Source organism: Artemia sp. Qi Xiang Cuo, chromosome 1, assembly GCF_049724085.1.
Source record: "Artemia sp. Qi Xiang Cuo chromosome 1, ASM4972408v1, whole genome shotgun sequence".
Classification (NCBI taxonomy): domain Eukaryota; kingdom Metazoa; phylum Arthropoda; class Branchiopoda; order Anostraca; family Artemiidae; genus Artemia; species Artemia sp. Qi Xiang Cuo.
The window spans coordinates 52,449,774-52,463,968 of NC_142794.1; the positions used below are offsets into that span (position 1 = coordinate 52,449,774).

Sequence of the window (14,195 nt, forward strand, 5' to 3'; positions counted from 1 at the left end):
AACCTTAGTAAAAATCATACCATTATCCGAGAACCGTACTGTAGAAGTTTCAAGCCCTCATCTGCGAAAATGTGGAATTTTGAATTTTTGGACAGAATAAAAATCACGGTTGCGTGTTTACTTATTTGTTTGTTTTTTTTTATCGGTGAACACGACAAACCAATGGTCCCAGAATATGGGGAAAGGGCTAATTCGAACAGCAACTAAAAGCTCTAGTGCTTTTTTAAGTGACCAAAAACATTGGAAGGCAGCTAACCCCCTCCATATCTCCTTTCCCCCCAAAGTCGTCCGACCAAAAGTTTGACATAGCCATTGTGTTCGGCATAGTTGCAAAGAGTATCCGTGGCTTTGTGGGTAACATGGCCCTTCGCAGCCCCAGGGGGAAGGTCTGTAAGTCATAAAATTTGCCCAATGTTTACGTAGAGTATTAGTTATTGATAAGTATATAGGTATTTTTGTATTTGGAGAAATTTTCAGCTGGGGGGAGGGGTCCACGGGAAAAATTCCCGTGGGTAGGGAAGTTTCGTTTGGTTAGTTTTCCAGTGGATATTTTACACTAGGAAAATTTGTCAGAATCTCTATAAAAATTATTTTTATTTATCTTACTTTCTCGTCGCCAACTCAATTTTACATGTGGAGATGTCCAGGGGAATTTTCCCGGAGAAAATTATAACCGGGTGGGAATTGTATAGCATATTTTTCCGTAGGGGGTATTTTCAACGGAAGAAATTCTCCATGGGGGAGGTTTTCATGGGATAAATTCTCCAGGGGAATTTTCTGCGGGAGAATGATTCTCCGGAATGTTATTAAAAACAATTTAGATTAAAGTCTTTTTGAAATAAAAGTGTGCTAAGAAAAAAACTTTCCGCCAGAATCGTCCGCAAGAAATTTTCAAGGGGGAATTTTCAGCTGGAATCGAATTGTCCTGGGAAATTTTCCTGGCGGGGATATGTTACGTAGGAGAAAATTTACACGGAGGGAATCTCCGTGGGGAGAAGGAATTTTCCATGGAAAGGGAGCCGGAGTTATCGGCATTGTTTGAAAACGACCAGAAATTAAGTAAAAAAACCGTTTTCAACTGAAAGTAAGGAGCAGCATCAAATTTTAAAACGAACAGAAATTATTACGTATATTAGGGGGTTGCCCCCTCCTCAAAACCTCGCTCTTTACATTAAATTTTAATTTTTGTCCCAATTCTTTAAGAACGAATCCTGAAACACAAGGGCCATTTAATTAGAGCAATAAGAAGATTTTTTCTTTTTAATACTAAAAAACTTTGAAATCAATCAATACATGCTTGAAACGTGATCAATGGCTGTAGGATACTTGTCACCCTGGTTCACAAGGCCGTACACAGAGGGGGGGTAGGGGGGTTTGAACCCCGCCTCCCTCCGAAGTGTTTGTTTGACTCGTAAAAACGTAACAAAAATGGATATAAACAAATTTTGTATGCGTTTTTGAGTTTTTTTGCGTAGCCCCCCCCACAAAAAAAAATCTTTGAGTAAAACCCCCTCCGAAGAAAAACCCTGGGTACGGCCTTGCTGGTTCATCCTGGTTCCTTTGTCTATTTTCGACAATAACGCTTTACAGCATCCAACTCTTCAAACACTCTTCTTCTTCCAATTTTCTTCACTTTCTCATGCATAGCCAGTGTGATCTTAGGAATTATTTAAAATGATCCTGAATGATTAAATTTTTTGGGAGGGATTTTCAAACATTGCTTTTTAATATTTTTTATTTTACCTTGAGAAAATTAAATTCTTAATAAAATTGCTAACTAATCATTTTCTTTGATTTATGATGTGGGAAAACGGCTGTAGAATTGCAGTAACGACATTTTTTGAAAGTATTTAATACGCGTACGATTATTTAAACAATTTGTTTATTATCACCAATAGAAAGATTTTCTTTAGGGGGAGGGCTCAGAATGTCACGAATATCAGGGGCTCGGGACTTTTTTTTTGGATTCCTTAAGAACGACTTCTGAAACACAAGGGTCATTTAATTAAATTTAATTAAATTAAATTTTATTTAAATTTGTTTAAATTTTGTTTAAATGTATAAATTTTTTTCTAATTTGTTACCTGCACGATTTTCGGAACTTTATGATGAAATGGAACATAGTTATGAAACTAGAAATGTTGAATTAGTTAGAACGCCGGTTCCAGTTACTACCATATCTAAATTTTCTATTAGGTATATTGGTCCTGAAGTATGGAACAGGCTTCTGGCGGAAGTAAAAGGTAAGCAGGTTCTTGAGGAATTTCGTGCTTCTTTGCGATGTATTTGTTTTAACCAGTATTGTAGCCATGGATTAGGTGACTGATCTGGGAGTGAGTATATGCTTGTGAGTGAATTTTTTGTGTCTGTTGATTGAGGTGATTGTCGGTATATGAAAGGAAGCATGATGAATCATAGAATATGAGTGTGGGATTCCTTTTAATTCCCTGTAAAAAAAAATATCGTCTTTAGAATGTTGATTAATTGTTTAGTCGGGGGGGGGAGGAGGAGTCAAAGAGTTTTATTCTCCCGACGAAGTGTATTAGTGTATAAGTAGTTGAAGTGTTCCTTTTTTTGGGTCATCCCAAACACGCTAATATGCGTCTGGATCTATTTTGATATTGTTAGTGTTGTATGCAGTTTTGCTTTGTTAGCATTATATGGAGATTTGTAGGTTGTTGTTTTTTTTTACCTATTTGTTAATAAAAAATAAAAAAAAATTAGAATACGTAGCTCTTTTAAAAGTACCAAAGGGCCTTAGCGTGAAGAACGAGGTATTGAGGAGGGGACAACCCCCCTAATATACGAGATAATAAATATACATAGGCTAAGCTAGCAACAGCAGTCATTATGTGTATTATAATTGAAAAAAAAATTAAGTTGGAAATCAAATGGTACATTTCTCTAATTTGTATCTAATTTATGTCCAATAAATAAGAATGCCTTTTCTGTTGTTCAAAGATGCAGCTATATCTTAGACAAGAAGGTGACCTTGAACCAAGATCCCAAATATGAAACAAGCAGTGTGATAACAAAAGAGTGGATTCATTTGACTTCTGGTTCAATCTTGTTTCAAAACATAATTTTCATTTTCCTGAAAATCCTTAAGGCTTAAAGCTCAGTCCAAATCCTTAAAGTCTAGTCTAAAGCTTAAAGAGTTTTCCCCAAAATTTTTAACTATGTTGGGATGCCAACTTCAGAAAATTAACATTCATATTTGAGTATTTTAAAAGTAGTTTTTGGAATATTACAGTCCTTGACTGTAAAAAAACGGGAGAAAAACAACCAAATGCACATAGGAAATTGGGAAATTCAAGAACAACAAGTTAATTTGCATTATCCACATGTTAAATTATGATTTTATTTATTACTTACTGATGGATTAGCTTTGTCAGACGGCTTTCAAAAATCGTGTACACCATTTTGTACTTCATAGATTACCCAGCAATTTTTAAAAACGATCAGAAATTACTTAAAAAAACAAGTTTTTTTCAACTGAAAGTAATGAGCGACATTAACACTTAAAATAAAAATAAATTATTCCGTATATGAAAGGAACTTCCCCCTCCTCAACACCTCGCTCTTTACGCTAAGTCTTTTATTACTCTAAAAAGTACAGTTATAACAAATAGTCAAACTTTAGCGTCAAGATCGAGGTTTGAGGGGAGGGCAGCCCCTTTCATATACTGAATAATTTCTGTTCGTTGTAAGTTTTAATGTCACTCCTTCCTTTCAGTTGATTTTTTTTTTATTTGACAGTCAGTGTACAATGACCTTTCTTTACATAAAAAAAGCGGAGAAAAATATATGAAAAAAAATATAGATGCAACCACTAATTAGGCTAAAAATTATTTTTATAATAAATTGTCCTAACATACAACACTACCAAATTGTTGATTTATAATGTATTATAAAAAGCAACCATTTAGAAACTGTAAAAAGCCCGACGTGATAGCTAGCTGACAGGCAGGAAGGTGATAACAGCAGGGTTGCCACTCGGCCGGTTTTTTTGGTGCCACTTTGGGTGGCAAAATAGTGTAAATTTTGTGTAAAAAGTGTCATTTTCCAAAAATTTGCCGCTCGCGACGCTTCACGTTGCTCGCGCTCATATCAACAAGCTTTTTATATTGAAAATATAGGCCAATCGGCTTGGGATCATCCACGCGTGGTTTCCGATATCTTTAAATTCTCCAACATGAAACGTCGGATCTGATGCCATCTATCAACTATAAAAAAGAAATTTGGATTTTACTGAGTCAGTGCTGATTTCCGGCTTTGTGCAGCACTTACACTCTTGTCAACTCTCCAGCCCCCCTCCTAAAAACCCGCTAAAACACAAATGGTGCTTACTGTATAAAATGGGAACTCGTCCCACAGAGTACTTTCTTCTCTTTTTTTTCAAAAACTAGTGGAGAAACTATAAAACAGCTATATAATCTGATCTATTTATCACAACCTGAATATAATAGGTTTCACGAGAACTCTCGCCACTCCCAGTAAATTTTTCTTTACGATGTCTCCAGGGACTAGGGCATAGGAACAGTCAACTAGCATTTTAAGTATCAATATGAAAGCACCTTTATAATAAAAATTAGCATTTAGTGTATCAGCGTGAAAGCACATTTACAATCAAATATTAGTGGGAATATAATAACTAAAATGAGGAAGTCGTCCAAATTCAAAAATTTAAGTAAGAAAAAAAGTGAAATTAGATTGTGATTTTGCTAATGATTGCATAGGATTAAAGATAATGGAAGTTTTGGTATCAATTTTGTTTTTAGTTTGATGGTATGTATTAATATTCATTCGTCCATTGCCAAGAGTTCAAAGAAAAATATGACAAATATGAACGGAAATGTTAGAGCACATTTTGCGTCACTGGCCCAGTCACTGAAGAGGTCACTAGATATTCTTGTGAGACACCAGTGAGCTCAGTGGATGTTTTTGCGTTGCTCAGTCGTTGTGTAATGTCACCAGTGAGCTTTTCAGTCACTGGGCTTCAAGAGCTCCAGTGACGGAAATCGATGAAAAGACACATAAAGTTAAGCAGTCACTGGCCCAGTGACTGGTTAACATTAGTAACAGCTATTAACATAGTGGCGCAAAAATACACTCTTAGCTTTTCTTTCTGTTTTCTTCTTTGAATTGTAGTCAACACTCAACTAATGAAACATAAAAATTGAATTCGGACCCACTCAAGAATTGCAAACTGCTTGACTGACTTATCGTCTATGAGCCTACAAATTATTGCAACAACACAAAATAGTTGAACTAAACAACTGAAAACAATTGAAGGTTTCTCCATCACATTGCAGTTAAATGTCTATCTCTGTCCTCTCCATTGCCAAGTATTTCGTACTCGAAGATCACAGGATGATCTTCGCTTATCAGTGATAAGAATAAGAATATAAAAATTTCTCACACACAGATAGAGACAAACACGTTTATGTTTTCGCCGCAAAGAAAGATTCTTGCATCCAATAATTGCCGAGCGCGGAGGTAAGATAAGAATCTTAACTGACAGAAAAAGGATATCGATGCATATCTACATTGAGAGTTTTCCTTCCGTTTTTTTTGTCGGAAAAAATTCTTTTTTTGTAAAATAGTGCTACTTAGCAAAAAAAGTGCCACTTTTGCTAAAAAGTGTCCTAATAGTGTCAGGTGTCCCAAAAAGTGCCATTTTTTAAAAAAAAAGTGTCAAAAGTGACACTAAAGTGTCACCGGTGGCAACCCTGGATAACAGTACTTTTTTCGTTTTGTGCGTCCTTATCCTTCTGTAACAACCGCTAAATTGTGGAATCTGTAGCCGGTAATCTAAAGCAACCGATAGCCGTAAACTGTTTAAAAACTAGGGGTATATTGTATTGTCAACATAATGAGCTACTTTTATGCGCACAAGTTTTCATCATCAAATAATGAAGTACGGTGTGGGAATTAGTTTAACCTTTACAGTTTTTAGGACGAATTCAAAAAGATTTTGGTGGTTGCAGAAGCTTAGGGACGCACAAAACAAAAGAAAAAGGTCCTATGTCATCTTCCTACCTGTCAGCTAGCTATCACATCAGGTTTTTTAAAACTCCTAACTGGGTGTTTTTTTTAAGGAAAGTTTTAACTTTAATCCCTCAGCTACATAACTGATACGCCTTTTTGAAAACCAACATACATGTAGTATTTTGATTTTGTTCAACGTCCCTCTCGACAATTCTTGAAAGTTTCACCTAAATATTCTAAGCCTTTTTGGAAACAAAAACCCTGTTTCTAAGCAATCTGCAGCTTTTGTAATTTGCAGCCTTTGCCTCAAGGGCTGTGAGGGTCAGGCCGTCCCTAGAGGCATAGTTATTTGACCATTCGGCTATTTTTAAATTAAATGGCAGTCTAAAATTTTTTGATCAAATGTCTTTGGAGAGAGGGCAGCAAAAAAAGGCATGAGGGGGGGGGGGAATGGTTGCCCTTCGGTCAATTTTGACTAAAAATAATGAAACTCAAAGAAAACAATAACTTGACTATAGATAATAATTCCATGCGGAAGAGCCCTTTTCTCACATTAATAAGTGCCCCTCAAAATTTTTCGAAAGTTTCACCTTAATATTCTTTACGGAGACACAGGATCAAACATGTCCCCCTCTCCCAATAACAAACCCTATATGCAAACAATCGACAACTTTCATAATCTACAGCCTTTGCCCAAAGGACTATGGGGGTCAGAGGCATAGTTATTGGACCCTTAGATTATTTTGAACAAAATGGCTGTCTGAAAATTTTTATCAAATGTCTTTGGAGAGATGGCAGCTAAAAAGAGCGTGAGAAGGTGGGCTGGTTGTCTTTCGATTAATTTTAACTTAAAAAATGAAATTCAAAAAAATAGATATCAAACTGACTATAGATTCTGATTCCATGCAAAAGACTTCTTTTCTTCAAATTAATAAACACCCCTAAGGGGGGGGCCTTTACACATACCAATATCCTAAGAGCGGTCTTGAGCATTTTTCTCGGTTTTGAACATCAACATTCTAATACCAAAATTATTACTATAAATTCTTTTTTTTCTAAAAATCTATTTTAGGAAAAAATTGATTAGCGTTAATTTTTCATTAAAACTCGAACTTATTATCGTTACTAGGCATTTTATTCATTGTTTTACCAGTATTTCTTATTCTATCTTCAATTGTATACTAGGATCATTTGCTAGCGCCTTATCTGAATCCTGTTTTATTTTCACTTTACTTACCTCGTTAATTTCAAATCTTAAAACCTGCTTCATGTAAGTAGGAAGTTCAACTAGGAGCATGTACCATCCCCAATTGTTACAAACGTGAGCCACCAAGATCGCCCAAAATGGTACTGACGTCAAAACACTACGCCAAGGGAATGACAACGACTAAATCAAAAAAAGGGAAACAAATCAAATTCTTGTAAAGACGGTTCAAGTTCAGTTTCTGGTGTCGTCCAAAATTTGTATTTGTTCTCTCGTTTTCTTTTCCCTTCTTTTTTTAATGTCCCTTTTAAATTATTTTATATTTTTTTTTATTGAGTTCTACCTTATTTAACTTGCTCTGACATTTCCCAGTTTAATTACTGACTGACGAATGATTTTGCATTGTGATATCTTTGTTTCGGTATTCTTTGCCAGTTTTTTTTTTTTTTTTTTTTGTTTACCATGTTTTTATTTATAGACTCCAAAATTCAAATTCGGCCCTTCAGGGCCGAATAGCATTGGATATTAATTTCTTGCAATAAATATCTGATTTCTTTTCAGTTGTTTTTTTACACTTTCAGCCCCACAGCACAAAATTATATAGCACAAAAATAAATAAAAATATATATAAGAAGACCAATAAACGATAAGCCCGTATATAATATTCAAATTTCAAACCCATGAAAAAAAATGATCAAACCATGAAAAATTTTTTCCATGATGGAAAAAATCCTTTAAACACATTTCGTTTCTATGTCAGCAGTAAAAAAAAAAAAAATAAATAAAAAATCGTGTACGAAAAAGGGGAAAGCTGTAGACTGGGCTAAAATTGTCCAACATATTTTTGAAATTTTCATTCGATGATAGAATAAAATAGATCCATTGCTTTTTACGTAAAAAAATACGACAAGATCAGTAAAGAAAAATAATAATAACACTGCACAACATTCTAAACAAAATCAACAGAACTTCGGTGAAAAATATTTTTTGTTTGTTTTGAACTTTCGGATCTGAAAAGATCCGAAAATTGAACTTTCGGGTCAATTTTTTTTAGTGCATTAATCAGGAAGAAACGTTCTTCAAGGATATTTTAAATTTAGAAAGTTACATATATTTGAGCCAGAGGGTTATATATTTGGCCCTCCTTCGGCCAAAACTATTGTTTAGCGCCACAAAAAGGCAGATTTTTTTATGAATCTCTATTTTTACTTACAAAGAGCACTAGAACTTCTAATGTATGTTCGAGTGAGCCCCTGGGAAGAAACATACAAATAAAAACCCATAACTGATTATCCTTCGCGAAAAAAATACAAAATTTTGTGTTTTTGCAAATGAAGGAGTGAAACTTCTATGACTAGTTTCTCCGAAATACTGAATTTCATGATATATTTTTCAATAAGGTCACCTTCCTTTTTGGAGGTGTTTATTCTTTTTTTGGAAATTAACGGACTTTGCATGTTTAGAATTACCATAGAGAACAGATTATTTCGAAATATATGTGTTGCAATAAAAACTTCTTTTTGTAGAGCTTGGGATACCATTGAATGTAACCGTTTGTCAACGAACTGTTTGAATTTATTTCTACTTGTCTCAGGTTTTAATATCGTTCTTTAACGTTCTTTGACATAATTGTTCTGAAATTTAGTAAAGAAATAAAAAAGGTCAAAAAAAACCAAGCTACTGCATACAGTGATTGGTTTAATGCTGTTAAAAATCGATTAGAACAAATAAAAAATGAATACGTAAACATATTTTGCCTAATATTCTATATAAAGTTTATAAAATAAACTACTGAATCTAAATTAAAATAAAAATGATTTTCTTCATCTAATCTCTTCCAATGTTCGTTAATAAGAACAATTTTTTTTTTTACTTCGACATTTTTTAAAGGTTCTTCATCTTATTCAGACTTTAATAGTCTACATAAATGCTATATGTATATTCTGCATGTCTTATTTCCTTTCTCTGGATTCCTAGCTATTAGATCATCATCGGAAGAAAGTAATTTCATGAGCAGAGCCATATACTTATTCGTTAAACAAAGTTTCTTGATTTTCTGAGCCAGTAGAGATGCTCAAAATTGGTCTTTGTGAAGTTAAGGATAGTCTGTTTGATTGAACTGGTTTTTAGTAAATAACCCTTTTCAATGACTCAAAAAGACTCATGGGGGTAAAGAACTCAACTACTGGCGTTGGATCTTCTCATGAACAATTGCAGCAATAAAGTTATTGAGGGATGAGCTTAATTAGTAATAAGCTTTAATATCGTCTTACGCCAAATGGACAAATTTTTCGACTCTGGTCCGAAACGGAAGCGAACCGAGTGTTTGCCTGTGTGCAGACCAATTTTTAACTAGGCAACATAAAATATGATAATCTGGAAAAGCAAAACTTCTTTCGAAACGGTTTAAGTATTTTGTTCCTAAACAGATTTTTTTTTGTATGATTGTCTGTTAAAATTTCCTCTTTTACTTTGGTCATTACCAAAATTTCTCAGAATGACTTTGGAGGCCAGCAATGTCTAAAAGAAGGTTATTTCACATCCATTTTTGATTTAATAAATGAAAATAAGACCCGAAATCTCAACGAAAATACCTCTGATTCCTCATTTTCATTTCTGTCCAATTTCAGCTCTCTGACTAGCATACCCTTCTCATCATGACCAATAAAAGGATGATTCAAGGGTGAGTCGAAAACCAGAAACGGCCAGGAGAGACACCAGACTAAAGACAACGCTCCCTGAATATAGAAAACTGACTCCCAGCTTATGGTGGAAGCTAAAACACCAGAGAATGGCAGTGAAATAACGGTCCCAAGCGTCATACCTGAATTAAAAAAGAGCAAGAAGTAAATACACTGAATCAGAATAACGAGTGGAAGAGTTCGAACAATAATGTAAAATTCGGAAAATATAGCCAAGCCGTGCAATTCTTACGCTACAACGTAATAATACAGCTATAATAAATTTAATTAAAGAAAATTAATATTACCAGAATTTTGAAGGATAATCATCAAGCGTATTTGGAAGTTACTAGGTTATATAAAGTCCTGTTTACTATGAAGACAAATCGGATAGATCACGTCACAGAGTCACACAAGTCGCATTGAAAAATAATTTGATCGAAGGAGCACCAATAGCAACATGGGATTTTCCATCTAATAAAAAAAATGCAAAGAATCAACATTGTGTGTTTTAACTGTTTGACAGCCAAGTCAGTATACTGAAAGTAAACTTTTGTATAAAACTGAACATAAGCTTGTATTTACTTAACACAATCCATCCTATAGAAAACGAACTTAAAAATAAGACTACCAGAGAGGCAGATGTAAAATTTAGAGAAGTGTTTTTTTTTTCTTATGAGAAAAAGCAAATTTTGCAAAAAAAAAACAGAAAAATGTCTTCGAAAAAAATGTCATTGACGGATAAATTATGGTTACGTTTTTAAGTTGAGAACTAACAGTTCTAATGAAAATACAAATTTTAGTTCTTCAGAAAAAAGAAGTCAAAGCAATTAAATTCCAAAGTGGTATTGTTTCTAAAACTTCTGGTATTGTTTCAATATTTTGCCTTCAGTGTATTGCGCTCGTCGTCCTTAAAAAAAAATATTGTAGCACCAAATACACAAGGATAGGTCTTAGACATGTCTGGACATGTATCATCCTGCTCCTAAAATACTTCTAGAGGGAGTGTTTTGTCTGGTCCCCTTGCAAATCCAATTCATATTAAACAAGAAAGAGCAATCCTGGTTGAACTATTTACAAAACAGTCTCATTAACTTTTCAATGACTACTTGGCATAACTGCATATTCTGTATAACAGCATGAATATAAAATATGAACCTATACCTAATAGCTTTACAGATTATTGTCTCTATAAACTAGAAAAACACATTTTCAGGTCAATTCGATACTGTTTTTTTATGCCGCTTCCGTTAGATTGTTGCAAAAATCACGTCCGGTAATACTTTCTTCAACTAAACGATAAGAAAAAAGCAAACATCTCCTTACTTAAATATTTGTAAACAAACTAAATATTTTGGTGTCCTGAACATTTTAGTTACATGAGGGTTGCTTACAGCAGCCATATGTCCAGTCTCCAAAGCTGCACAAATGATATAGCATATGCAAATGCCTTAGGAAAATGCCCCCAAACATCCCAGCACCCCATTTACTTATTTTGTGTTCTTAATATGAAAATACGACCATGCACTATGCCATATACTTTCTTCTGTTTTTTTTTTCTTCAAGCTCATAGCCAAAAGAGTTATGTTGATTACTGTGCTTTTCTTTCTCGCCGAAAGTTGATAATTTTCGACAAACTGGCTTCGACGAAATTCCTCTTTTCATGAAGCCTAACTGACAAGCAAAATCAGCGTCAACCTCACCACCAATTTTAAAATCGGATTATTATTAGTTTCATATTAATCAATGTTGTTGAAGAAAATGTAACCAAAAGGTTAAGTTGAGCATCTCTTCAAAACCAAAGCAAACGAAAATGGAAAAAAAAAAAATTTATTATCCATGATAAATCATAAATGGATATGCATTGCTTTCATCACATAATTATAAGTCAAAAGCTCCTAGTTACAGATAAAGATGTCAATAAATAGACGTTACTACCTTAAATTGGCCATTTTATATTGCCAAATATTTTCAGTATCACAGTTGATGAATCGTTGCAAATCATAAACTAAGTAGTAGATTTACTCACAAACATGTATCATTCCTATTAATTTTTCTTTATTATGCCAATGTGTTGAAAGTTCTTTAAGAAAGAAAAAGAAAGAGGAAAAACGGAAACAAAAATCAAAGACGGAGACTTAATGAAATCAACATAGGAATACTTCATATCGTTTTGACACTGTAGTATATTTCAAGAATAATAAAAACCATGAAAGTTACTTCAATAAATGTCCCCAATGACTCGAAACCTACCTGCGTAGACGAAAGATGATATCCTATTTTTTTCCTTTGGTGGGGCCCATTTTGATAGTAAAACATGCAGAGCCGGTAGTGACACACCCTGTAAAAAAGAAAAAAAAAATCGGACTTCTAAAAACGGACAAACTTCCACTTGTCTTAGAAAAATGAACAAAAGAGTATGTACAATTTTTCTCTATTACTATCAAAATGCTTTATGGGTAAAGTTTTTGCAACCAATTTTCAGTTAAAACCAATTTTTGGCAATAATTTCAAATTTTAGTCGTTGTGTTGCAGAGCAGCGCAACCGCTTTCGTGTTTTTTTTGTTTTTGTTTTTTTTTGCTAATCCTCATCAGTGGTCTGTAGTCCAGAAATGGTATAGGGGAAAATTCCTCTGAAGTTTTTAAAATCTTTACTAAGCAAAATATTTTTGATTTTTGCTATTGATTAATTTAAAAAAAAATCCAAAAAAGAATTTTTCGAAAGCCATATTAAACTCCAGATCAAAAGAAATAAATTCTTATGATAACTTACACCCTATAGGACCAGAAATTAATATTCAAGAATAAATGAAATCCAAAACAAAACAGAAATTAAAATAAAGGACAATAGCAAACATAGAGATAACAGGTACTGATGTAGATGAATAAATAAATCTTAAAGCGAACAAAAACTAAATTCAATATTCCAGTCAAACTTAAAAAGAACCAAAATTAAACAGTTTGATTTTGTTTTCAAAATATCGGCATCAAATAAATAAAACCCACTGTATTAATCAAGATGACTGGACAGAACTAATAAACATAAACTGAAAATTTAATATATAATGATATTAATTCCTGGAAGCACAGCAATTCAAGATTTTTTTTTTCTTCGTAGTTTCTAATTTTATACTAGAGAATGTTTTAATATATACAAGAAAATATTTGTAATACAATCTGTTTCGAGTAGACCGCAACTTCCACAACAGGCTTTAAACTTGTATGGTTAGGGGAGGGAAAGGGGTAGTAGCCAAAATCCTGTTCGTAGTAATTTTTGTTCGTTTTATGTTTGACTTGAATATTCAGTATAATTTTTACGTTTAAAGATTTATTCAATCATCTATATTAGTACCTCTTATCTCTATTTTTGCTATGACCGTTTGTTTAATTTTTGTTCGTTTTGGATTTCGTTTATTCTTGAATATTAATTTCTCGTCGTTTTGGGTTTGAATTATTATAGAAACTTGTTTATGCTGATCTTAAGTTTAATATAGCTCTTCACTTTCCTTAAAAAATTTCTTTTTCTGATTTTTCTTTTTTAATTAATTTCTTTTCGTTTTGATTGCCTAAGTTTTGTTATTAATTAATATAATGAACATTCATTCAGTATTTTATGTCTCCGGCGTAAAAATTGCAATATACGATTGTAATAAATTGGCTCTAATTAGTGTCTTTTGGTTTATTTTAACACTTATCTTAAAACAAGTAAAAATAAAGTTGAACATTCAAGTCAAATTTAAAACGAACAAAAGCTCTACAAACATGAGTTTTAACTGAAATTTTAACTAAATACCATTAGCTAAACGAACCTCATACGGTATATTACATATACGAGCTTTCGATAACCGGGTTGCGCACAGCTAGCTGTATTTGTATTTTGAGCATTGCTTCAATACTCTTTTGAAAACCTGCATACATATAATTTGGTTTGGTTTAGCTAAAACCTCCTTAATCATTCCAGAAAGTTTCACTTTAATACCGTTAGCCTCACTAGTTGCAGGAATCGTAGTAGTAGTAGTAGTATGCACATAGTGCCTTTTAATTAATTGAAAATTCGCCTCAACATACCCTGAAAATTCAGCGTGAAAATCTAAGCTGTTCCAGCGATAATACTGGTATGCCCTTTTAACAATTTAGATGCTTATGGTGTGTTCTGATTTAGTCCAACGTCCTCCTAAATATTTCCTGAAATCTTAACTTTAATACCCTCTGCTTCAGTAGTAGAGTAGCAATAGCTATAGTAGTAGTAGTAGCAGCAGTTAAAAATCTAGATGCTTATGGTGTGTTTTGATTTAGTTGAACATCCCTCTAAACATTTC

The 14,195-nt window shown here is 33.4% G+C and overlaps 1 protein-coding gene across 1 annotated transcript in view; it reads right to left on the reverse strand.

Annotated features, from left to right (window-relative positions):
• Positions 1-14,195, reverse strand: part of LOC148956455 (sialin-like) — a 59,846-nt gene that overhangs the window by 16,085 nt on the left and 29,566 nt on the right. The window contains exons 4-6 of the mRNA XM_089108306.1: positions 12,130-12,217; positions 9,790-10,019; positions 7,229-7,378 (exon numbers count right to left, since the gene is read on the reverse strand). Of these exons, the coding sequence (XP_088964432.1) occupies positions 7,229-7,378; positions 9,790-10,019; positions 12,130-12,217 (468 nt within the window). The remainder of the gene's footprint in view (positions 1-7,228; positions 7,379-9,789; positions 10,020-12,129; positions 12,218-14,195) is intronic.